We start from the raw sequence: 26,641 nt of genomic DNA, 5'->3' as shown, positions 1-26,641 counted from the left end.
TATGACTCCAACCAACAGAGAGTTTTCCCCCGATTCCAGTTTTGTTAGGGCTCCTTGATGCCACATTTGGTCAAATACTGTCTTGATGTCAAAGGCAGTCACTCTCACCTCACCTCTGGAGTTCAGCTATTCTGTAATGAGGTCAGGAACTGAATGGCCCAGGTGGAACCCAAGCTGAGTGTCAGTGAGTAGGTTATTGCTAAGCAAGTGCTGCTTGATAGCACTGTTGATGACCCTTTCCACCACTTTACTGATGATTCAGAGTAGACTGATTGGGCAAGAATTGGCCGGGTTGGATTTGTCTTGCTTTTTGTGCACAGGATATACTTGGGCAGTTTTCCACATTGCCAGTTAGATGCCGTTGTTGTAGCTGTACTCGAACAGCTTGGCTAGCGATGCGGCAAATTCTGGAGCACAAATCTTCAGTACTATTGCCGGAATATTGTCAGGGCCCATAGCTTTTTACAGTATCCAGGGTCTTCATCCGTTTCTTGATATCACGTGAATCAAATTGGCTGAAGACTGGCATCTGTGATGCTGGGGACCTCCGTAGGATGCCGAGATGGATCATCCACTCGGCACTACTGGCTGAAGATTGCTGCAAATCTTTATCTTGCTTTATCTTTTGCACCGATGTGCTCAGCTCCCCCATCATTGAGGATGGGGATATTTGTGGAGCCTCCTCCTCTAATGAGTTGTTTAATTGTCCAGTGATAAGTGACTAGCTCTGGCAGGTCTAGAGAACTTAGATCTAATCTACTGGTTGTGAAATCGCTTGCTGCTTATGCTGTTTGGCATGCAAGTAGCCCTGTGTTATAGCTTCATCAGGCTGACACCTCATTTTTAGGTATACTTGGTGCTGCTTTTGGCATGCCTTCCTGCACTCTTCATTGAACCAGGGTTGATCCCCTGGCTTAGTGGTAATAGTAGAGTGGAGGATATGCCGGGCCATGAGGTTACAGATTGTGGTTGAGTACAATTCTGATGCTGCTGATGTCCCATGGTGCCTCATGGATGCCCAGTCTTGAGTTGCTAGATCTTTCAAAATCTATCCCATTTAGCACAGTAGTAGTGCCATGGAGGGTATCCTCAATGTGAAGATGGGACTTCGTCTCCACAAGTACTTTACGGTGGTCACTCCTACCGATACTGTCATGGACAGATTCATCTGCAACAGGCAGGTTGGTGAGGATGAATTCAAGTATTTTTTCCCTCTTGTTGGTTCCCTCATCAGCTGGGGAGCGGAGGGGGAAATGCGCAGTACATGGTAAACTGCAGGAGGTATCTTTGCCCATTTTTGACCTGATGCCATGAGACTTCATGAGGTCTGCAGTCAATGTTGAGGACTCCCAGGGCAACTCCTTCTCGATCATATACCAGTGTGCCACATCTTTGCTGGTTCTGTCCTGCCGGTGGGACAGGACATGCCCAGGGATGGCGGTGGTGGCGTCTGGGACATTGTCTGTAAGGTATGATTCCGTGAGTATGACTATGTCAGGCTGTTGCTTGACTAGTCTGTGAGACAGGCTTCCCAATTTTGGCACCAGCCCCCAGATGTTAGTAAGAAGGACTTAGCAGGGTCAACAGGGCTGAGTCTGAGTGTGCTGTTGTAGTTTCTGATGCCTAGGTCGATGCTGGGTGGTCTGTCCGATTTCATTCCTTTTACACTTTTTAGCAGTTTGATGCAACTGAGTGGCTTGCTAGGCCATTTCAGAGGGCAGTTAAGAGTCAGCCACATTGCTGTAGATCTGGAGTCACATGTAGGCCCGACCAGGTAAGAATGACAGATTTCCTTCCCTGAGGGACATCAGTGACATGGTGGACCTGACTACAAGTACACAGGATACAAACAGGAAGTCTATACTGGAATGGACAGACTTGACCTTGACCAGATGTACCTATGCAGCGTTCTGACTGCAGGGTTGCTGAAAACATTGTACAGCTTGGCATCTTTTATCATTTCCATTAGGAGTCTGGACGTGGGATCCAGTTGGCAGTTAGTCCTGCTGGATCGTCCAGCCACATCAACGATACGGTTTAAGTCACCAGCTGGAATGCCCACCTGGATGTTGCCAGCAGCAGTGTGAGCTGCTGGAGCACAGTCAGCCACTCACTGTTTAGAGCTGGGGCATATACATTGATTAACTGCAGTGGAACATTTCTGTACATTTCGTCTGCTACAAGGAGGCAACTGACCACCAACTCCTCAACTTTGGAGATGGTGAAGTTGCTTCCCTGCAGCAAAATACCGAGGCCAGAAGAATGGTAATCACTTCCCCCGGCCAGATCGATGGCCCACGGGATCACCATCGCAACCACTGCCTGTCAATGCTGAGGTATTCCAGACTCCTGTAGAAACAGTAGGTCAGCTTTAACAAAAACAGAATACACTGTAAAAACTCAGCAGATTTAGCAGCATCTGTGGAGAAAGATCGTTAATGTTTCGAGTCCGTATAACTCTTCTTCAGAGCACTGAAGAAGGGTCATACAGACTTGAAACATTAACTCTGTTTCTCTCTCCACAGATGCTGCTAGATCTAAAAGTTAACCCTGTTTCTCTCTCCACAGGTGCTGCTGGACCTGGTGAGTTTTTCCACCATTTTCCGTTTTTGTTTCAGATCTCCAGCATCCGCAGTATTTTGCTTTTATCTTAGGTCAGCTTTAACCTTGGCAAGTACCTCAAGGTTGACGCACATCATGTATAATCTTTACGCAGTGCATGTTAATGGAGGAACTCTCGAGATGCAATAAAACTGTGTGTCGCTTACCAGTCCAGTTGTCTATGCTAGTCCCAGACCTTGGATATGTTTCTGTATATCCATAATGTTCACAAAATTTTTCAATGTTTTGGGCTGAGAAAACCTTCCTGGTCCCCCACAAAAAGCTTGTTCCACCAGGGTGACATTGCAAGCACGGAGGTTCAAGCTGTTCTCCATTGGTGCTGTCTTTCCCCTTTGTTTCTCATCAAAGGCATTGCTACTTCCAGCTTCCTGGAGCTGGGGTGCACTGAGTGTTTTACTACTCCCAGCTTCCCAGAGTTGGGGTGGGCTGGGTGTCTAACTTCACTCGGCACTTTGGTGTTGGGAGTGTGCTGAGTCTTTCGCTGCTTCCAGTGTTTCAAAGCTGGGGGGGGGGGGGGGGTCTTCTCTTCTGGCTCCATTGTGTTTTGCCACTTCTTTTACAAATGTCTTATTTCTTGCCTTTCCTCATCTGATGAGAGCAGCCACTGTAGTCCATTTCAGACATGAGCCGCCCCTTGCAAAGGATTTGGGTGGTGGTTTACTCCCATTTTGGGTCTTCTTTGTGGTTTTCCTCTTAACCACTTGCAACTCACCCAACTGTCCCTCTGCTGGCTCCTTTTCCATTGATTCTGTTTGCTGAGAAGGCGACTCAGGGGATAGTATTGGTGTTTGGCAGCTGTCGCAGCACCCTTTGTCTTCTCTTTCTCCCTCTCTGTGTCCTTCTTCATCATGCTTTCCTCACTTGGAGACTTGGTAGAGGCAGGGTTGCTGGTCATCTCAGCAGCAGCCAGGTTTGCCATTCCTTTCTGGTGCCCCTCCTTGATTCTGGCCGCCTATGCATTATTGTGGCATTATTTTGGGCAGCTCTTGTAGAGGTCACCTTAACTTGTCATTTGCTTGTCCAAATCCCGAACGAATCCTTAATCTCAGTGTGGTTCCCAGGCACCTTGACATATCTGCTAGGAAAAGTGAGAACATCCACAACAGGGATATGGGGATTGCAGAGATGGATGGTCACAACAGGGTTCCATTACGCCGGCTGCATAAACAGCAGCTCTGTGGTGAGGATCAACAGCGACACTTAATGTCTTCTCTCCTTAAACACTCTTCAGGCATTTCACACATCCTGTGATGGTTTAAAGGTCATGTTTAAGTATCCATAGCTGTGGAAATTCTGCAGGCCAAAGATGTCTGTAGTTTGAAATCCACAGCATTCAAAAAGTCAAAAAGGTGTCATTTCACAAAGAAGTTCAGGTCCATTGGTGCAGCTTTTTAATTATTCATTTACAGGATGTGGACGTTGCTGGCTAGGCCAGCATTCATTACCCCTCCCTAATTGCCCTTAAGAAGGTGGTTGTGAGCTACCTTCTTGAACCGCTGCAGTCCATGTGGTGTAGGTACAACCACAGTGCTGTTAGGGAGGGAGTTCCAGGATTTTCACCCAGTGACAGTGAAGAAACAGCGATATATTTCCAAGTCAGAAAGGTGAATGGCTTGGAGGGGAACTTCCAGGTGGCGGTGTTCCCATGTATCTACTGCCCTTATCCTTCGAGATGGTTGCGGTCCTTCACTGATTTCCACTGCCACCCCAACGGGCTGGAGCCATTGATTAAAATCTTTATAAAACAGACACCAAGGCCCGAGCCAGCCACAATAATCACGGAAGAGTTCCTTCACCAACAGGGTGAAAGGTTGAAACCAGCACTGAGAACACCCCAAAATAAAATTACAACTCTCAGTCTTCCAGCGATAACCATCATGGTCTCTCTCCGCTGCTCCTCTGTACTTCTCTAAGCTTTAGATCTTATGCAAGTTCGTCTGATTTTATCGGGGGTATCACTGGGCACCAAATTGCCACGATATCTGCGCAAAAAGCACCTTATAGTTATCACTCAAAGTACTCCTCCTTGATCTCTTAGTTTCTGCATTCTTTCTCTTCAGTTGATAGGTTTTGAATGTTATCGGCGTACCCACTATTTTCCGCCCTCACGCGATTTTTTTCAACAGCTGTCGCACGTGGACATCGCAGCAACATGCGGTCTGCGCATGACTGACTGACACTGAACTGCGATGATATGCGCATGCGTCGGATTTGGCGCGCGGTTTTTTTTTTGGTGGCTATCGGTGGGCGAGGCGTCGAGGTCCCCGCAGAAAGGCTGCATGTAGGAGAGATTTTCAGCTCATCGCTTTCCACTCGCTTTCGATACCAAATGCGTGTGAATCTAAGAATGAGGAGTGCGTGCAACCTCGGCTCTGCACAAAAGTTTCGAGAAGAAATACATAACAGCACTTAAAGCGGTTACCAATTTGCTATTGCAATGGCTTTACAGGTCACCCAATATAGTGTTGCCTCTCACATCTTTCACCAAATATCCCATGTAGTTCAAAACTGGTGCCAAAAAACATGTCCAGAGCTAAATGAGTGACTGCACGGGACAGCTTGCTTTTTCTCACAACATGAGTATTTATGACATAATATTTATGACACAACATGAGAAGGCACTTTACAGCCTTCCGGACTGAATATTGAATTCAACAACTTTAGATCTTGAACTCCCTCCTCCATCCCCACCCCCTTTCCGTTTCTTCCCCCTCCCTTTTGTTTTTTTCCAATAATTTATATATATTTTTCTTTTCCCACCTATTTCCATTATTTTTAAATCTATACCTTTAATGCCCTGTTAGTCTTTCCACCCCACCCCCACTAGAGCTGTACCTTGAGTGTCCTGCCATCCATTCTTAATTAGCACATTCTCTTAGATAATATCACCACCTTCAACACCTCTTAGTTCCTTTGTGACATCTTTTGATTATCTGCTCCTATCACTGCTTGCTTGTCCCTACAACCACCGCCCCCCCCAACTTCTCTCTCCCCTCACCCCTCCGCCTTAAACCAGCTTATATTTCACCCCTCTCCTAATATTACTCAGTTCTGTTGAAGGGTCATGAGGACGCGAAACGTCAACTCTTTTCTTCTCCGCCGATGCTGCCAGACCTGCTGAGTTTTTCCAGGTAATTCTGTTTTTGTGTTGAGTATTCCCATACCAGGATCTCTCAGGAAGAACATGCCCAGCAAGGTAGTCTTCCAAATACTTCTTAATCAAAACTTCAATCTAATCTGCCTCTTGCCCATATAGATTTATGCATTACTTTGACATAAAGGGGACATGATGAGAGTAAGATCCTGCTGAGTGCAGGTAAGGGGGCGAGTTTGGCCCAAGCAGGAGTTTCCTGTGAAGGCTGTTTTGTTGATATGAAAGAGGCACTGTGAGCATTGAACTATTTTTAAAGTAATGTAGATTTGATTGCAAAATTAGTTCAATTAACTGGATTTTGTTTGAATTGAGAGTGGCTAAGCTGAGTCATCGGTCATCTGCTGAAACCGGACCGACCACCCGGCATTGACCTAGGCACTGGAAACGACAACGGCAATCGCAGCCCTGTTGACCCTGCAAAGTCCTCCTTACTAACATCTGGGGGCTAGTGCCAAAATTGGGACAGCTGTCCCACAGACTAGTCGAGCAACAGCCTGACATAGTCATCCTCACAGAATCATACCTTACAGATAATGTCCCAGACTCCACCATCAACATCCCTGGGTATGTCCTGCCCCACCGGCAGAACAGGCCCAGCAGAGGTGGCGGCACAGTGGTATACAGTCGGGAGGGAGTTGCCCTGGGAGTCCTCAACATCGACTCCAGACCCCATGAAGTCTAATGCCATCATGTCAAACATGGGCAAGGAAACCTCCTGCTGATTACCATGTACCGCCCCCCACCACCCCCATCCCCCCACCCCCCCTCAGCTGCTGAATCAGTGCTCCTCCATGTTGAACATCACTTGGAGGAAGCACTGAGGATGGCAAGGGCGCAGAATATTTTCTGGGTGAGGGACTTCAATGTCCATCACCAAGAGTGGCTCAGTAGCATCACTACTGACCGAGCTGGCCGAGTCCTAAATGACATAGCTGCTAGACTGGGTCTGTGGCAGGTGGTCAGGGAACCAACAAGAGGGAAAAACATATTTGACCTTATCCTCACCAACCTGCCTGCCGCAGATGCATCTGTCCATGACAGTATTGGTTGGTGTGACCACTGCACAGTCATTGTGGAGATGAAGTCCCATCTTCACATTGAGGATACTCTCCATCGTGTTGTGTGGCACTATCACCATGCTAAATGGGATAGATTTTGAACAGACCTAACAACGCAAGACTGGGCATCCACGAGGCGCTGTGGGCCACCAGCAGCAGCGGAATTGTACTCGAACACAATCTGTAACCTCATGGCCCGCCATTTCCCCACTATACCATTACAATCAAGCCAGGGGATCAATCCTGGTTCAATGAAGAATGCAGGAGGCCATTCCAGGAGCAGCACCAGGCATACCTAAAAATGAGGTGTCAAACTGGTGTAACTATAAAACAGGACTATTTGCGTGCCAAACAGCATAAGCAGCAAGTGATAGACAGAGCTAAGCGATCCCACAACCAACGAATCAGATCTAAGCTCTGCAGTCCTGCCACATCCAGTCATGAATGGTGGTGGACAATTAAACAACTCACTGGAGGAGGAGGCTCCACAAATATCCCCATCCTCAATGATGGAGGAGCCCAGCACAGCAGTGCAAAAGATAAGGCTGAAGCATTCATAACAATCTTCAGCCAGAAGTGTCGAGTGGATGATCCATCTCGGTCTCCTCCGGAGGTCCCCAGCATCATAGATGCCAGTCTTCAGCCAATTTGATTCACTCCAAGTGATATCAAGAAACAGCTGAAGGCACTGGATGCTGCAAAGGCTATGGGCCCTGACAACATTCCAGCAATAGTACTGAAAACTTGGGCTCCAGAACTTGCCACGGCCCTAGCCCAGCTGTTCGAGTATAGCTACAATACTGGCATCTACCCGGCTATGTGGAAAAATGCCCAGGTATGTCCTATATACAAAAGGCAGGACAAATCCAACCCGGCCAATTACTGCCCGATCAGCCTACTCTCTATCATCAGTAAAGTAATGGAAGGGGGTCATCAACAGTCCTGTCAAGCGGCACTTGCTTAGCAAAACCTGTTCACTGACGCCCAGTTTGGGTTCCGCCAGGGCCAATCAGCTCCTGACCTTCTTACAGCCTTGGTTCAAACATGGACAAAAGAGCTGAACTCCCGAGGTGAGGTGAGAGTGACTGCCCTTGATATCAAGGCAGCATTTGACTGAGTGTGGCATCAAGGGGCCCTAGCAAAACTGGAGTCAATGGGAATTAGGGGGAAAACTCTCCGCTGGTTAGAGTCATACCTAGCACAAAGGTTGTGGTTGTTGGAGGTCAGTCATCTCAGCACCAGGACATCACTACAAGAGTTCCTCAGGGTAGTGTCCTAGGCCCAACCACCTTCAGTTACTTCATCAATGACTCCTTCCATCCATAAAGTCAGAAGTGGGGATGTTCGCTGATGATTGCACAATGTTCAGCACCATTCGCGACTCCTCAGATACTGAAGCAGTCCATGTCCAAATGCAGCAAGACCTGGACAATATCCAGGCTTGAGCTGACAAGTGGCAAGTAACATTCGTGCCACACAAGTGTCAGGCAATGACCATCTCCAACAAGAGAGAATCCAACCATCGGCCCTTGATGCTCAAAGGCATTACCATCACTGAATCCCCCACTATCAACATCCTGGGGGTTACCACTGACCAGAAACTGAACTGGACTAGCCATATAAATATTGTGGCTACAAGAGCAGGTCAGAGGCTAGGTATTGTGCAAAGAGTAACTCGCCTCCTGACTTCCCAAAGCCTGTCCACCATCGTCAAAGCACAAGTTAGGAGTGTGATGGAATACTTCCTACTTGCCTGGGTGAGTGCAGCTCCTACAACACTGAAGAAGCTGGACACCGTCCAGGACAAAGCAGTCCACTGGATTGCAGTCCTGCACTGCAGGAATTCACCAAGGCTCCTTAGACAGCACCTTCCAAACCCTTGACCGCCACCACCTAGAAGGACAAGGGCAGCAGATAGATGGGAACACCACCACCTGGAAATTCCCCTCCAAGTCACTCACCATCCTGACTTGGAAATATATCGCCGTTCCTTCACTATCGCTGGGTCAAAATCCTGGAACTCCCTTCCTAACAGCACTGTGGGTGTACCTACACCACATGGACTGCAGCGGTTTAAGAAGGCAGCTCACCACCACCTTCTCAAGGGCAACTAGGGATGGGCAATAAATGCTGGCCCAGCCAGCGAAGCCCACATCCCGTGAATGAATTTTTTTTAAAAATAGATCTTGTTAGCATAACTTTTTTTTAAACTTTGGAACAAAATAAATTACTTTGTATGTTAATACTGAATACAAGATGAAACAGTCTCTCCTTATTCACTTGATTAAAACTTTTTGTAATATCAAAACTCTTAAATTGCCCCTTTATACCTTCTGTTCCAGTGGAAATAGTTCCAGCACAGTATCTCAAGTCTTTTTCTGTACCTACACTTTTCCATCCCTTAGGTCATTTTGGTGAATCAATACTAGATGCTGTCTATGGTGTTAATGCCTTTTTTATAAAAGGGTGGCAAAAACTGCACTTAGTGGTATAACTGGCCTAACCAGTGTTCTGTACAAAATTGTAATGACTCCTTTAAACTTGTACTCTGTGTCCCTGTTCATGAAACCTAAAATGCTATTGGTATTTTATTCTTTCTAACTACATTTAGACTCAAGCAATTATTATTTGAACCCATGGGTCTCTCTAATAATCTTTACCTTGCAGATGCTTTCATTCCCTGTTCATCTTGTCAGAAGATACTGTCTCACACATATCAATATTAAATGGCCACCAGGCTGCTCATTCTGCAAATCTATCCGTGTCTTCCCAAAGTCTTTTGCAGTCCTCCTGACTATTTGCTAAATGTCCTACTTTGCTGTAATCATCAAATTTCAAAACATTTGTATGACCACCATATACCTCATAACTGTCCAACTTTTATAGATTGATTGGCCAGTTCTATTAATTCATGAGTTCCCTACAGTTGTGAGAGGGCATTTTCTCTTTATTGTCATCCAGCTCACTTTGTGTACAATATCACCAAAATGTCTAAAATTGCTTCATGAGTCATCATATTCTGGAGAATATGACCCAGATACCCTTTGTCAGGCAGGATTTTCCCTGTGGACTTCAGGACCCTGACACTGGGTCAAATGTGGGTCAGAAGCCAACAATGTGTGGGGGACAGTCACCTGGTTGAGATTTTCCCCAAACCGCCCAATTAATACCCAATTAACGAGGGCGTGTCATCTTTCAAAGCTGGAGGGCCAATAGGAAGCCATCCAGCTCAGAAGAAGCAGTAGGCTGCCTTTTCAGGTAAGTGAGAGACAGGGCCCTTAGCAAACGGGCCACCAATGTGGAGGTGGAGGTCACCTCCAAGCTGCTGCACAGTTTCCCCACACCTGAGGGATCTGAAGGATGACTGGAAAATTCCAATCACCTTAATAGGCCTTTAAAACAGCCTTAATACTCACCCACCCTGCCTCCCTGCCCCCATTTGGCTTCTGGAAAACTGGCATGCTGATGAGTGGCATGAAATTACGAACCTGCCTGCATTTGTATTTGTTCCCATCGGTGACTAAAAATTCAGCCTATTGTCTTTGTCTCTGATGCTGCAGAATATGACCATGCTCGTGAGCACAGCGACCCTCCAGAGACTCAATCTTCTGCACAGTGGAAATGTGCTGTCTTTGGATACATAGAGCATGCACATTGGCCCACACATTGTACACCTTACACACGGTACTGCCCCTGTGTCTATCCTAATAGCCTTAATGTTGTTTACCTGTAGTCCCAAAAGCATTAAACATTTGTAAGAATCAAACACCTTACACATTTTGAACAAGTATTAATTATTATAGGATGAAAGTTCCAACTGCATTTTAATGGTAAATGTCTTCTAAAGCTGAACTCCATACTCTTGTGGCCACTTATATTACTGCATTCCTTAAGGGTAAAAATAGGGTTGAAAATTAAGGTGAGCTAAAGCAGTTAATATGTACTAAATAATTATTTTCCTGGAAATATTCGCTAGTGAAGACACTGAAAACATCTCACTGATCATAGGAAGTTCTATGATAAACCTAATAATTTTGACATTACTGGGAGGGCTTTTAGAAGTCTGAAAGGGTATAAAAGGGTGCACTAGGGATGGGTAGTACTTATCCACTGATGTGAAATAAGAAAAATAAGATAATAATAAATAAGTGTTTAAAAATTGCTGGTCGGCATTACGATAAAATGAATGTATATGGGAATAACCCTTTCTCATTAGAAACAAGCCAATTGCTCCATCTTCAAAACATGACAAGTAACTATAAACTCATTAGTCTTAGGTGGATCACTGATAAAATAATGGAATTAGTCATCGAACAAACAAGAGTAGGATTTGTATTTTGCTTCTGAGGCATCCCGTCCTGTGTTATAAAATAATTTTGGGACCCCTTGTAACACAATGTGTTTTTCAATGCCAAATCCCAACACAACAGTGAAAGCCATCAACTTGAATTAACCACACCAGTAATAATGGATGGCACATGAGAGAAATGGAGAAATAAACAAGAGCCCTGAGCAACTTTACCAACCTGACTTAATTGCCATGAATCTTTTAGTGACAAAGGCAGTCCCCTCTTTCCTCCTCCTACCTCTTCAGCAATAGCCAGCAATATCAATTCAAAGAACATGAATGCTGATAAGACTAGATCTATCCTTCCGTCAGAGAAGCATGTGGCCATGAACATGAAATCTTGAGTCTGTGGAATAAGGAAATATGTGATAATAAAGAATGGGAGGAGTGTGCAGTAGATCAGGATCACTGTGACGCAGACAGGGAAGAGCATGCAGCAAGTCAGGATCACTGTGAAGCCAACCGTGAGGAGTATGCAGCAGGTAAAGATTAAAGAAGGCGAGAGAAAAAAATCAAACTATGACATCTCAGGAAGGCCATGAATTGATTGGCTGATGAATATTGTAGCTTTGTTTCTCTTTCTCCAAAGTTAGGAGTAGTCTAAGGAGCAGAAAAATTAAAAAATTCATTTTTTTGGGATAATTTTAAAAATTCTTTCATGGGAAGTGGGTGGCGCTGGCTAGGCCAGCATTTATTGCCTGTCCCTAATTGCCCTCGAGAAGGAGGTGGTGAGCCACCTTCTGGAACAGCTGCAGTCCATGTGATGTAGATACACTCACAGTGATGTTAGGAAGGAAGTTCCAGGATTTTGACCCAGGGACAGTGAAGGAACGGCGATATAGTTCCAAGTCAGGATGGTGTGTGGCTTGGAGGGGAACTTGCATGTGGTGGTGTTCCCATGCATCTGCTGCCTTTGTCCTTCTAGATGTAGAGGCCACAGGTTTGGAAGATGCTATTGAAGGAGCCTTGGTGCATCTTGTAGATGGCACACACTGCTGCCATGGTGTGTCAGTTGTGGAGGGAGTGGATGTTTAAGGTGTTGGTTGATGTGCCAATCAAGTGGGATGCTTTGTCTTGGATAGTAATGAGCTTCTTGAATGTTATTGGAGCTGCACTCATTCAGGAAAGTGGAGAGTATTCCATTACACTCCTGACTTGTGCCTTGTAGATGGTGGACAGGTTTTGGGGAGGCAGAAGGAGTTACTTGCCACAGAATTCCCAGTCTCTGACCTTTTCTTGTAGTCACAGTATTTACATGACTGGTCCAGTTCAGTTTCTGGTCAATGGTAACCCCCAGGATGTTGACAGTGGGGGATTCAGCAATGGTAATGCCATAATGTTAAGGGGAGATGGTTGGATTCTTTCTTATTGGAGATGGTCATTGCCTGACACTTGTGTGGCACAAATGTTACTTGCCACATAGCCCAAGCCTGGATGTTATCTAGGACTTGCTGTAAATGAACATGGACTGCTTCAGTATCTGAGTAGTCACGAATGGTGCTGAACGTTGTGCAATCATCAGTGAACATCCCCATTTCTGACCTTATGATGGAGGGAAGGCCATTAATGAAGCAGCTGAAGATGGCTGGGCCTAGGACACTACTCTGAGGAACTCCTGCATTGACTTCCTGGGACTGAGATGATTTACCTCCAACAACCACAACCATCTTCTTTTGTGTTAGGTATGATTCCAATCAGTGGAGAGTTTTCCACCTGATTCCCATTGACTCCAGCTTTGCTAGGACTCCTTGATACCATACTTAGTCAAATGCTCACTCTCACCTCACCTCTTGAGTTCAGCTCTTTTGACCATGTTTGGACTAAGGTTGTAATGAAGTTAGGAGCTGAGTGACCCTGGCGGAGCCCAAACTGAGTGTCAGTAAGCAAGTTGTTTCTGAGTAAGTGCCGCTTGATAGCACTGTTGATGACCCCTTCCAACACTTTGCTGATAATCAAGAGTGGATTGATGGTGTGGTAATTGGCTGGGTTGGATTTGTCCTGCTTTTTGTGGACAGGACATACCTGGGTACTTTCCACATTGCCAGTGTTGTAGCTGTACTGGAACAGCTTGGCTAAGGGTGCAGCCAGTTCTGCAGCACGTCTTAAGTATTATTGCAGAAATGTTGTCATGGCCCATAGCGCCTTTGCAGTATCCAGTGCCTTCAGCTGTCTCTTGATATCACATGGAGTGATTCGAACTGACTGAAGACTGGCATCTGTGATGCTCAGGGCCTCAGGAGGAGGCTGAGATGCATCATCCACTCGGCACTTTTGGTTGAAAATTGTTGCAAATGCTTCAGTCTCGTCTTTGGCACTGATGTGCTCAGCTCTTCCTTCACGGAGGATGGGGATATTTGTGGAGCCTCCTTCTTCAGTTAGTTGTTTAATTGTCCACCACCTTTCACGATTTGTTGTGGCAGGACTGTAGAGCTTAGATCGGATCCATTGGTTGTGGGATCACTTAGCTCTGTCTATCACATGCTGATTTCGTTGTTTGACATGCAATTAGTCCTTGTTGTAGCTTCTCCAGGTTTACACCTCTTTTGTAGGTATGCCTGGTGCTGCTCCTGCACTCTTCATCAAACCAGGGTTGATCCCCTGGTTTGACGGTAGTGGTAGAGTTAGGGATATGCCAGGCCATGAGGTTATAGGTTGTGGTTGTATACAATCCTGTTGCTGCTATGTCCCACAGCACTTCATGGATGCTCAGTTTTGAGCTGCTGAATCTGATCGAAATCTATCCCAGTCAGCAAGATGGTAGTGCCATACAACACGATGGAGGGTATTCTCAGTGTGAATGCGGGACTTTGTCTCCACAGGACTGTGCAGTGGTCACTCCTAACAATACTGTTATGGACAGATGTATCTACGACGATTGGTGAGGACAAGGTTAAGTAGACTTCTCCCTCTTGTTGGTTCCCTCACCACTCGCCTCAGATCTCGTCTAGCAGCCCCTTAGGACTCGGCCAGCTTGGTCAGTAGTGGTGCTATCGAGCCACCTCTTGGTGATGGACATTGAAGTCTCCCACCCAGAGTACATCCCTTGCCCTTGCCACCCTCAGTACTTCTTCAAAGTGGTGTTCAACATGGAGGAGTACTGATTCACCAGCTGATGGGGGATGGTTGGTGGTAATTAGTAGGAGGTTTCCTTGCCCATGTTTGACCTGAAGCCATGGGACTTCATGGGGTCCAGTGTTGATGTCGACAACTCCCAGAGCAACTCCCTCCTGACTGTATTCCATTGTGCCACCACCTCTGATGGGTCTGTCCTGTTGGTGGGAGAGGACATACCCAGGGATGGTGATGGCGGTGGTGGTGGTGTCTGGTACATTGTTTGTAAGGTATGATTCCATGAGTATGACTATGGCAAGCTGTTGCTCAACTAGTCTGTGAGACAGCTCTCCAAATTTTGGCACAAGCCCCCAGATGTTAGTAAGGAGAACTTGGCCATTCTCATTTCTGTTGCCAGGTGGTAGGCTTTGTAGCAGTTGGATACAACTGAGTGGCTTGCTAGGCCATTTCAGAGGGCATGTGAGAGCCAACTACATTACTGTGGGTCCAGAGTCACATGTGAGCTAGACCTAAAGTACATTAGTGAACTAGATGGGTTTTTATGTCGATCGACAATGGTTTCATGGTCACTATTACTGAGACTAACTTTTTAATTCCAGATTTATTAATTGAATTTAAATTCCACCAGCTGACTTGGTGGAACCTGTGTCACCAAAGCATTAGCCTAGGCCTCTGGATTACTAGACCACTACGCCACCGCCTCCCTCTAAATAAGAAGGGTTAAGTAAATCACTTCAATTAACTTCCCTATATTTAAATGATAGCAGAGGAAGAGAAGTGAGTAGCTGGAATGTGTCATTAAGTAGTAAATTTTATTATTTAATAGATAGAGGAATAGCAGCTCCAATCCCTGGAATGTATATCTTGTTCCATGTTGCAACTCCAGGACGTTTCCTGTGCCCTGGATAACCACATGTGCAGGAAGTGTCATTAGCTGCAGCAACTTGAGCTCTAGGCTTTCGAGCTTCAGCTGGCATTACTGTGGCGCATCCGCAAGGTTGAGAGTTTTGTGGATAGCAGGTTTATAGATGTGATCATCCCACAGCTTAAGAGTATGCAGGGAGAGAGGAAATGGGTGACCGTCTGGTAGTCAAGAAGAAATAGGCAAATAGTGCAGGAGTCTCCAAAGTGCGCCTCAGTGATGAAAGTGGTGGCTTATTTAGGGAGTGCTGCCAGAGCCAAGTCCATGGCACCATGGCTTGAGGGCATGAAGAAGACTGGGAAAGCAATAGTGATAGGAGATTCGATATTTAGGGGAACAGAATGCGTTTCGGTGGCCGCAGACCTGAATCCAGGATGGTATGTTGCCTCCCTGGTGCCAGGGCCAAGGATGTTACTGAATGGCTGCAGAGCATCCTGAGGGGAAAGGGTGAACAGCCAGCAGTCGTGGTCCATATCGGTACCAATGATATAGATAGATAGAGGAAATGTGGTCATGCAGTCAGAAGTTAGGGAGCTAGGCAGAGAATTAGCAACCAGAACCTCAAAAGTAGTCACCTTTGGATTACTCCCAGTACCACGTGCAAATGAGTATACAAATAGGAGGATAGAGCAGATGAATGCATGGCTGGAGAAATGGTAGGAGAGAGGGCTTTAGATTCTTGAGACATTGGGATCAGTTCTGGGGGAAGATGGGACCTGTACAAGCCAGATGGATTGCACCTAAATAGAGCATTTGGCCATGACCAATTTTCTTGCAGGGCAATTTGTTAGTGCTATTGGGAAGGTTTAAACTAACTTTGAAGGGGTGTGGGTATCAGAAGGCAATACAAGAGAGCAAAACCAAGGTACAAAGAATATTGGGAGAAACAGATAGCACTAGACTAGGAAATAATAATGGTATTCTGTGGGTTCTGTGTAAGAGGGAAAGTAATAAAGTCTAAATTAGGATAACAGTATATATTGTAAATGTATGGAATGTGGTAAATAAGATTGTAAGTTGCAGATGCAGGTGACCACTTGGAAATATGATATTGTGGCCATAGCAGACATTTGGCTCAAAGAAGTATTAAATATTCCTGGATACAAAGTGTTCAGGAAAGATAGGAAAGGAGGAGAGGTGCCAGTATTGATTAAGGAGAGCATTGCAATGCTGGAGAAATAGGATATTCCAGAGGGGTCAAGTGAGAATCTGTTTGGCCAGAGCTAAGGAACAAAAAAGGTGCAGTTACATTGCTGGTGTATTCTGTAGGCCACCAACCAGTGGGAAAGATATACAGGAAAAGAGTTGCAAGGAAATTGCAGAGAAGTGCAAGAATCATAGACTAGTTAGAATGGAGTACTTTAATTATCCAAATATAGTAGTAGTGTGAAGGACAGAGAAGAGTGTGTTCAGGAAAATTTTCTACAGCTGTATGTTTCCAGTGCAACGAGTTAGCAGGCATTGCTGTACCTAGTTCTTGGTAATGAGGTAGGCCAAAGTATCAGTGGGAGAAATTTTGGGGACGGTGATCATTGTATTATAAGGTTTAGGTTGACTATGGAAAAGGGTAAGGAAGAATCCAGAGTAAGAATAATTAACTGGGGGAAAGCCAATTTCAATGCCCCGAATAAATTGAAATCAAAGATTAGCAGGCAAAACTGTAACTGAACATTGGGCTGCCTTTAAAGAAGAGATATTTCAAGTACAATCAAGGTATATTCCCACAAAGGAGAACGGTAGGGAAAACAATCCAGAGCTCCCTGGATGACAAAAGAGAAAAAAATTAAGATGAAGCAGAAAATGTATGCTTATGACAGATGTCAGGTGGATAATACAATTGAGAACCAGGCCAAATATAAAAGGTTCATACGGGAATTGTAAAAGCAAATAAGGGAAGAAAATAATGAGTATGAGAAGAGACTGGCAGCTAATATAAAAGGGAATCCAAAAGTCTTCTATTGGCTTATAAATAGTAAAAGGGCGGTAAGAGGAGTTGAGCCGATTAGGGATCAAAAATTGGATTTACACATGGAGGCAGCAGGCATAGCTGAGGAATTAAATGAATACTTTACATCTGTCTTTATAAAGGAAGAAGATGCAGTCCAGGTCATGATGAAAAAGCAGGTAGTTCAGATGCTGGAAGGATTTAAAATTGACAAAGTGGAGGTATTGGATGGGCTGTTTGGATTTAAAGTTGAAAAGACACTAGGACTGGATAAGATGTATCCAAGGATACTGAAGAAGGTGAGAATGGAAATTGTGGAGACACTGTCCATAATTTTCCAATCTTCCTTAGAGCTGGTGCCAGAGGACTGGAGAATTGTTGTGGTGAATGGTTGTTTTCGGAACTGGAGGAAGGTTTATAGTGGAGTTCCCCAGGGATTGGTGTTAGGACCTCTGCACTTCCTGATAAGTATTAATGGTCTATCCCTTGGTGTACAGGGCATATGGAACTTGTATTGTGAACCATGAGGATAACATAGAACTTCAAAGGATATAGACAGGTTGGTGGAATGGGCAAAGAGCGGCAGGTGAAATTTAATGCAGAGATCATAAGAACATAAGAAATGGGAGCAGGAGTAGGTCTTTCAGTCCCTTGAACTCCATTCCAGAATATCATAGCTGATCTGATTGTGGCCTTAACTGCCCCCATGACCCTTGAAACTCCCTTGTTGATCAAATATCTGTTTAACCCAGCCTTGAATATATTCAATGACCCAGCCTCCACAGCTCTCTAGGGAAGAGATTTCCAGAGTCTAATGATCCCCTGAGAGAAAATATTCCTCATCTCCATCTTAAATGGGTGACCCCTTATTTTTAAACTGTGCTCCTTAGTTCTAGACTCCCCCACAAGGGGAAACATTCTCCCAGCGTCCACCCTGTCAAGACCCCTCAGAATCTTATTTGTTTCAATAAGATCATCCCTCATTCTTCTAAACTCCAATGGATATAGGCCTGACCTGCTCAACCTTTCCTCATAAGATAATCTGTTCATCTCAGGAATCAGTCAGGTAAACCTTCTCTGAACTGCTTCCAAATCATTTATATCCCTCCTTAAGTAAGGAGACCAAGACAGTACACTGTACTCCAGATGTGGCCTGACCCTGTACAGCTGTAGCAACACTTCCTTACATTCCCCTTGCAACAATGGCCAACATTCCATTTGCCCTCCCAATCATTTGCTGCATCTGCATGCTAGCCTTTTGTGATTCATGTAACTGGGACACCCAAATCCATCATTACCAGATTTCTGCAGCCTTTCTCCATTTAAATAATATTCTGCTTTTTTATTCTCCCTGCCATAGTGGAAAACCTTACATTTTCTGACATTGTACTACATCTGCCAATTTTTTGCCCACTCACTTAACCTATCTATCTTTGACAAGTGTGAGTAATTCATTTTGACAGGATGAACACAGAGACACTATAAAATAAAGGATTCAATTAAAAAGGGGTGCAGGAGCAGAGGGACCTGGGTGTAAGTGCATAAATCGTTGAAGGTGGCAGGACAGGTTGAGAGCTTGGTTAATAAAGCAGAAGGCATCCTGAGATATATCAATAGGCGCATAGAGTGTAAAAGCAAGGAAGCTAAGTTAAAACTGTATAAAATACTGGTTCGGCCACAACTGGAATACTGCATCCAGTTCTGGGCAACACAATTTAGAAAATATGTGAAGGTATTAGAGAGGGAGCAGAAATGATTCGTGAGAATGTTTCTTGAGATAAGGAACTTCAGTTGTGTAGAATGATCAGAGAAGTTGGGAGTGTTCTCCTTGGAGAAGAGGAGGTTGAGAGGAGATTTGATAGAAGTATTCAAAATCACGAGGGGTCTGGACAGTGTCGATGGGGAGAAACTTCTTATTGGTGGAAGGATCGAGAACTAGAGGGCACAGATTTAAGATAATTGGCAAAAGAAGCAATGGTGACGAAGAAAAACTTTTTTGCGCAGCAAATGATTATGATCAGGAATGCACCACTTGAGAGTGCGGTGGAGGAAGAATCAATTGAGGGTTTCAAAAGGAAATTAGATCATTATCTGAAAAGGAAAATTTTGCAGGTCTATGGGACAAAGGCAGGGGAGTGGCACTAGGTGAATTGCTCCTTTAGTGGCCCAGCACAGACACAAAGGGCCAAATGGCCTCCTTCTGAGCTGTTATCATTGCATGATTTTATAATGCCTTCAGCTATTTCCTTAACTCATGCTGAAGACATTGAAGGAGAGAATCCCACTGGATCTCAATTGTTACAGCTTTGCCTCAGGCCCAAAGACTCGTAAGTCTCTTTCTTTCCACCCCTCTAAGAACATGTTGTGTGCTTACTTCCCCCATTGACATGGTAGATATACCTTACAATGTAGTTCTGAACCATGCAAAGCAAGATGCGCCTGGGTTACTCAACAAACATCTACAACCATTCAGTAATCAAAGAGGTAAATGATGCATAGTCATCAAAAAACATCTACTATGCTTTTTGTATTACTATTTTACCAACAAATTCACAAAAAAGATTACAATATATCACATACAGCAGCAGTAACAATAACTTGTACTTATATAGTGACTTTAATGTAACAAAACATCTCACAGGAGCATTATGAAACAAGATATGACACTGAACCACATAAGGAGATATTAGGGCAGAAAACCAAAAGTTTGGCCAAAAAGATAAGTTTTAAGGAGCATCTTAAAGAAGGAAAGAGAGGTAGAGAGGTTTAGGGGGTAAATTCCATAGGTTGGGGCCCAGGAAGCAGAAGGCACAACCACCAATGGCGGAGTGATTAAAATCAGCGATGCTCAAGAGGCCAAAATTAGATGCGTTGATATCTTATTGGGTTGTAGGGCTGGAAGAGATTACATAGATAGGGAGGGAAAAGGCCATGGAGGGATTTGAAAATAAGGATGAAAATTTTAAAATCAAGGCATTACTTTACTAGGAGCCAATGCAGGTTGAGTATACCGTGTGAATATGAGTATTGAAATGACATGCTCAATGGTTTTTATTTACTAATCAAAAATACAATTATCTATATCTGGATTCCCAATTAGTCACATGTGACTAGTAACTAATGTATTGGACAATATTGTTTGAATACATGTCTTGGCTTCAGAAACATGTTGCAATTGGCCATATTTTCAGATGACACAAAATTTGGAAGCAGTCCCCTCAGCCATTTTTGGTAAAGCCAATGAATTACAGATGGACCTAGGCACAAATTGCAAGTTGCCAGACTCTGGCAAACAAAATTTAATATCCACATGATATTACAGATTACATATTATCTTTAAATATTGATATTGAAGTAGATGAGGGAAGAGGATGAAAAAAGATTGCAGTAGAAAGTGGAATGAATGTTTTGTGTGTCCATTGTTGTGGATCACTAATAAAGCAAACAGTTTGCTGAGTTATAAAGCACAAGTCTGAGACCATCAGACTGAAACTGTACAGCTCTGTTCAGGTCACACCTTGAATACCATGCCCAGTTCTTATTATAGAAATGGAAGAAAAAATTCAAAGCTCTGAAAGACATGCTCAGAAGGACTCCAAGCTGGATTAAGAATTCTTGGGGCCCCGGGCATCAAGGACCTTTACGTATTTACAGCACTCTTTGCACAACCCTTGTTCCCACGTCCATTAAAGACAAATATGTGAAATGCATGAAAAAGTTGGCCCATATATCATTTACACACTGAATTAACAAGAAAGCAAATCCTTTCACAATATACTACATATAGATTAAACTATCTTGGCTAGGGTGCTATATTTGACTAGAGTCCTGTTAGCTCATGACTTAATTCTCCCTGGGAGAACTATAAGGCTGATCTTTTTCTCGAAGCTCTGCTATTAGAAGAGGCTAGAAATAGTTTCCTCATCCTTGAAGAGAGGCAAACGAGAAGACATGCAAGTGAATAAGATACCTTGTAGAATAGAAAAGTTTAATCAGTTGCACTGCTTTTAGTTAAACCTCAATTGCATGGCAAAGAGAAAAATGTACATATTGGTAAAAGGCAATTTCAGGTTGATGTTCAGGAAGCATGTAAAAAGATGATCAATGCTTAGAATTAGTATACTTTGTGGGTAGCATAGTGGGGATGCAAAACCTGGGACTGCTCAAAGGACAGTTAGATTGGAGTGTCGTACATTTTTCCAGAGGGTGAGCAAAGTGGGCTCAATGGTCAACCTTATCTTTGCAAACCCCAAGACAAACGTTCTCAGGTAAACTTCAATTGCTTAGACCTTATCCTGAAAAAGAACTGCAGAGTGTAGTAAAATGGAGCTGTCCAGTCTCACTGCTTTCTGGATTGGGGAGGTTAGTTGTTGACTTTGTTCGCTGCCCTCTCTGGAACTGGATGTGAATAGTTTCGGTCGGTTCTCAGTCACTCTTGTTTTGGGTTGGAGATTAAGGGTTTAGTACAGTAATTGTCTTTCACTCACCCAGAGTTGTACGGGAAAGGTGGTTGTGGATGACGTGTACGTGGAAATGCGCAGGCGTTGCAGACTGCGGAGCTGGGTTGTGTTTGTGAGTTTTGGCTCCGGCGCTTCACCAGAGTTAGAGCGCAGGATACCAAGCTGTAGCTCAGAGTGTTGGAGTTCTTGAAGTTACAACCAGGCAAGGGAGACGTTGTATGTGTGTGAACGAGGCCAAGATCTCAACCAGACTGCTAACTCCCAAACCCGAGCAAGAGCTTGTTGTCTCGGTCAGCTCCAGCGTTATGTGGCGGGGAGTCAGGCATTGAAATCCCTGTTGGCTCCAGGATTGTCCTTCAACGTTTCTTTTTTGAAGGGGGGGTGGGGGGGTGGTGCGGAGGGGGGTAGAATGCAACCAGTGCCGTTTTTGGTTCGGGACCAGGATTTAGAGGGAAATTGTTGAGCGGCTGAAGGGAAAGAGGGAGTCCCGGCCCCTTGCAGTCTCTCAAGGTCTGTCCCAATATCCATGGGAGTTCTCAAACTCGGGGCTTGTTTTACTGTTCTTCGGGACCATGTCTGCCAAAGAAAATGCGGCTTGTAGAAAATTCCAGGCGAATATCTTCAATCAGAGCAAGTGTCAGAACTGTTTCAAATCCCGGGAATCGCATCTAACCTCCGACCAAGATTTGAACCAGGTGAGCAAAAATAAAACCCTCCTGAACTCTTCCCCGGTATGTTTGCAAACGGATTGGCCGCGTTAGCTCTTATTTTGTCTCAATTTATGTTTCAATGATTTAAGTTCAAAACATTAAACGCAATAGCGTCCGCAAATGTACAGAACTAAAGAATGGAAGCAGAGTCTGAGTTTATTATAGGATTACCCAACCATTTCCTAATTGTCTTTTGTAAGCCTGAGCTCTGCCTGACCTTATTTGATGTCAGAGATAATTTGAGTTTCATGTAAATAACTATTAGTCACAAATCAACGGCGCCCACCGTGTTTACACTTTGCTAGGCTGCAGAGTGGATTGTGCACAGGCCATTCAGTTCAATATTTGAATGTATTCACATCCCCTAACTTCCCTCGCAAGCACTCGGGCAGTTAACCCTTGAAATTTCGCGATGGCTCAGCACGTTCTACTCTAAATGTTTGTGGATTGGGGAGAGAAGACTCTTCGGTGTTTCAATTGCGATTTTGCTACGTAATCGCACTTTTCTCCCAATTATGGTCCAATTGAGGCTGGGGTTCTGCCCCCCCCCCCCGGTGCAGTGATTTGCGTGACCAACGGGCCATTTCAGTTTCTTGCTTTCAAAATGCAGGAATAAAGCAGCGGTTTTGGGACTGTGCCGGATACAAGATTCGAGTTTTCTTCTTCCTCCTCCTCCTCCTTGAAAAGTTAAATTAATTGTCTCCTGAGACCATGTACTTTTATGTCATCAGCCTCTATAATGCTGTGTTTACATAATCGCTTTATTTATAGTGGGAATTGCTTCATGTAATCCCAGACCTCAAAGTGCGATAGGTAATCTGTATAATTAGATCTCGGTCCTGTACTTACTTTGATTTATATCATTGAAATAGCACAAGGTCAGGGTCACATTTAGCTGCTGTGGAGGGAGGTAAATAGATTTCTACCTAGGGATTTATCCATAGGAGGTCTCTCAGCCTCTAGCAATAAACGTAAAACACCGCACCAGCACGTGAAGACACGATGCCAACTGGAAGCTAACTGGATGGGAAAGATTTTTTAAAAAAGGCAGGAAAATTAAAAAAAAAGGTATGTCACTATCTGAAAGGAGAGGCAGAGCTGATGAAACCTCTCTGTTTCCAGCATCTTCTGTTTTTATTTCAGCTTTAAAGCACTTGTTTTTTCAAAAAAAAAGGATGAACAGAATTATTGTTTTGCTTTGAACATTTGAGTAAGTTAAAGAATGCAAGAGTAGAGGTTTGGCTATACCCCAACAATTCCAGTGATTATCTTGGTAATCTGTTTCATTTGAATTTCCATTGATATCCCAGTATTTCACTGCACTTCAAATTCCAGTAAAATATCAGCGATTATGTCTGAAATTCAAGCTTCGGATAAGCATTGGCTCTGTTGCAATGTCCTGTTTCTTTTTCAATGCAAGATCTAGCCTGGAACAAAAACACACTGCAACAGATCATAACTATTATAACTCTCTGTATAATATGGGGACCATTTAGATGGCTTGTGTTTGGTTCAGAGTAATGCCAACTGCGCAGGTTTGATTCCTGTTCTGACTGAGGTAGACTTGGGTCCTGCCTTCTTGCTCTGTCCCTGAGGATGGAAGGCAAAGGCAAGCCACTACTGATGAGAAAACTGCCAAGAAAATGGCTCAAGTTGAAGCATCTGCAGACAATGAGCCAAGGACCTGCCTTTGGGCAAAACACACATGATGATACATAATATATTAAAACCCTTTTATCTACATACATTTCCTATGTCAACTTATCCTATTATAAATTCCTGTCCACGTTTATAATGTAAACTGTAGTTATAACCCTCCTTCCAATAATGGCTATGCAGCCCCCCGATTTGCATCGCCCAGCTCCTTTAGCCAATTCTGTAACCAGCTATGTAGCTTCCTAAACTGTCATCAGCTTTGTAAAAGTTTTTTTTAAAAGTAAAAACATATGACTTCTAAAATGGGGATTGAATTACGCTAGTTTACCCTGATCCTTCAAGCTCCAACTTCACCTGAAGGTTTTGTAGATGGTGACTCAGTTAAATTGTTCACAACACCATTGTGTTTCCTGCAATGACATTGTAATTCTGTTGTTGCTTGCACCTACTTTAATTTTTTTCTGTTTTCTGCTTTCCACTTCTGTAAGTGTTGATTCATACTAAGCTACCATTCTACAGACACCAGTACCTCTCTCAAGTAGTTGCTCTTCACGGTTGGACCTAGACATCAGATGAAATTTGAGGCCAGCACCACTGGTGGGGTTTGCATGTAGTGTGATCAGAAAATTATGGCTGCCTTGTCTGCAATTTAATATCCATTAATATTAATGGGAGGAAAATTGCAAGCATTGCACTGATTATCTTCCAATAATTGTGCTGTCTGCTGGACCCTCTTGGGTACTGAACCATAAAACTTTCTACTACTAAGTGGTGACAGGTTTTTTGATAATATTGGGGCCACCACAGTCATTTCTTACAGGGCTGTATTTTCTAATTTCAGTGTTTTCTGCCTTGAATGCAGTGGAAAATAGAGGCCATTGCTTATGAGTTTCCTTCCTTAGGGTAATCAACCATGACTCAGTTGGTAGCACTCTTGTCTCTGAGTCAGAAAATTGTGGGTTCAAGTCCCACGCCAGGACTTAAGCACAAAAATTAAGGCTGACTACTCTAGTGCAGTACTGAAGGAGTGCTATGTTATTGAAGTTGCTGTCTTTTGGTTGGAAATTAAAGTTGAGGCCCTGTCAGTCCTTGTAGGTGGACATAAAAGACCCCATGACGTTATTTCGAAGAAGATCAGGAGAGTTAGCACTGTTGTCCTAGCCAATATTTCTCATTCAATCAATATCACAAAGATAGATTATTCTACCATTATCACATTGCTGCTCCTAGAAGCTTGCTGTGTTCAATTTGGCTGCTTCATTTCTTACATTACATCAATGACAACATTTGAAAAGCACTTCATTGGCTGTAAAGCATTTTGAGAGGTCCAGTGTCATGAAAGGTGCTATATAAATGCAAACCCTACTTCCTCCATTGATTTAAATGGAAAGAATCACTGGTGGCACATTTTCTAATACTCCACTTGTTGTATTTGATACTCACTGCTGACGTTTGATTTAATACAATTTGATTCATGTCCTCATCCAATATCCACATGTGTACTTTTCAGCAGGGATCATTGGTTGGAGACACCAAAAGCAATTGTAGCATCCTTACAGATACCTCATCTGAGATCAATTGCTTCAGAACTGATGAGACTGTAGATTTGAATAATTCTGTTTCAAAAATACATATATACACATTTTGTGAATTTACTGCTCATTAGGGTGAGTGATATTAGTGCTGGGAAATGGGAGCAAAATTCCCATTTTGGGCATCTAATGTTAGCATCAAATACTCCCAGCTAAGTTAACAAGATTAATTGCAAAGTAAACCTTAACCCACTCTGTCCCAATACCATGCCTCAATCTTAAAATCTGAAGAAGACTCTGTATTGCACATTACTCCAGGCATCCTGCAATCTCAATGTGCAAAATTGCTAACTAATGCTAAATTATCATTATGCTAGTGATGCAAGCTCAAAGCCATTAGGAAATTGGTTGTGACTGCTCAGAATCTTCACATTGACTTTGCATCAAACTGACAGAGCAGACTTTTATTCCATTCAATCTTTACTGTCTTCCACCCTAGTCATTCTCCCTAGTATGGCTGTCATCTATGGACCAAGAGCTGCAAAGTGAGATTAGGCTGGATAGCTTTTTCTGGCTGGTACAGACATGATGGACTGAATGGCCTCCTTCTATACCATTAATTTTCTATGATTCTAACTGGTCTTGCTAAACCACATCAGTCAGCATTATAACCTCAGCTCAGCTTCCACGTATATGTAAGTGACAGCCAATTCTACTTGTCCACCACTTTTACTTGTCCACCACCTCTCCACTCCTGTGTTGTCAAACTGCTTCCAACATCCAGTCTCAGATGAGCCACAATTTCCTGCAGATAAACTTTGGGTAGACAAAAGCCATTGCTTTTGGTCCCACAACAAACTCTCCATCCTTGCCAATAATTTGAATTCTCTTCCCTGACTATTATCTCAGGTTGAACAAGGCTGTTTTCAGCTTTGGTGTCTTATTCATCCCTGAGTTGATCTTGTAACTTCGTGTGCTGCTTCCACCTCTAAAATCACCTGCCTCCACCCCTAGCCCAGCCAAGCCCACCACCTCATCCATGCCTTTGACATCTTTAGACCCAATGCTGTCTTGGCCAACCTCCTATCCTTCAGCCCTCTCTAAACAAACTCACCCAAAATTCTGCTGCCTCTGTCCTACTCTGCACTAAATCCTGCTCAAC

General features: G+C 43.9%; 1 protein-coding gene and 1 long non-coding RNA gene across 5 annotated transcripts in view; both read left to right on the top strand.

The window, feature by feature from the left end:
• Nucleotides 1-26,641, top strand: part of LOC144690734 (uncharacterized) — a 371,804-nt gene that overhangs the window by 35,458 nt on the left and 309,705 nt on the right. The gene's annotated exons all lie outside the window — the stretch shown is intronic.
• Nucleotides 21,661-26,641, top strand: part of LOC144690726 (myosin phosphatase Rho-interacting protein-like) — a 228,548-nt gene continuing 223,567 nt past the window's right edge. For all 4 annotated transcript variants that reach the window (XM_078558503.1, XM_078558505.1, XM_078558504.1 and 1 more), the window contains exon 1: nucleotides 21,661-22,276. In XM_078558503.1, coding sequence (XP_078414629.1) covers nucleotides 22,154-22,276 — 123 coding nt within the window. In that variant the 5' untranslated portion in view covers nucleotides 21,661-22,153. The remainder of the gene's footprint in view (nucleotides 22,277-26,641) is intronic.

Source organism: Cetorhinus maximus, chromosome 15, assembly GCF_964194155.1.
Source record: "Cetorhinus maximus chromosome 15, sCetMax3.hap1.1, whole genome shotgun sequence".
NCBI lineage: Eukaryota > Metazoa > Chordata > Chondrichthyes > Lamniformes > Cetorhinidae > Cetorhinus > Cetorhinus maximus.
This window is presented reverse-complemented; position numbering and strand designations above follow the sequence as displayed.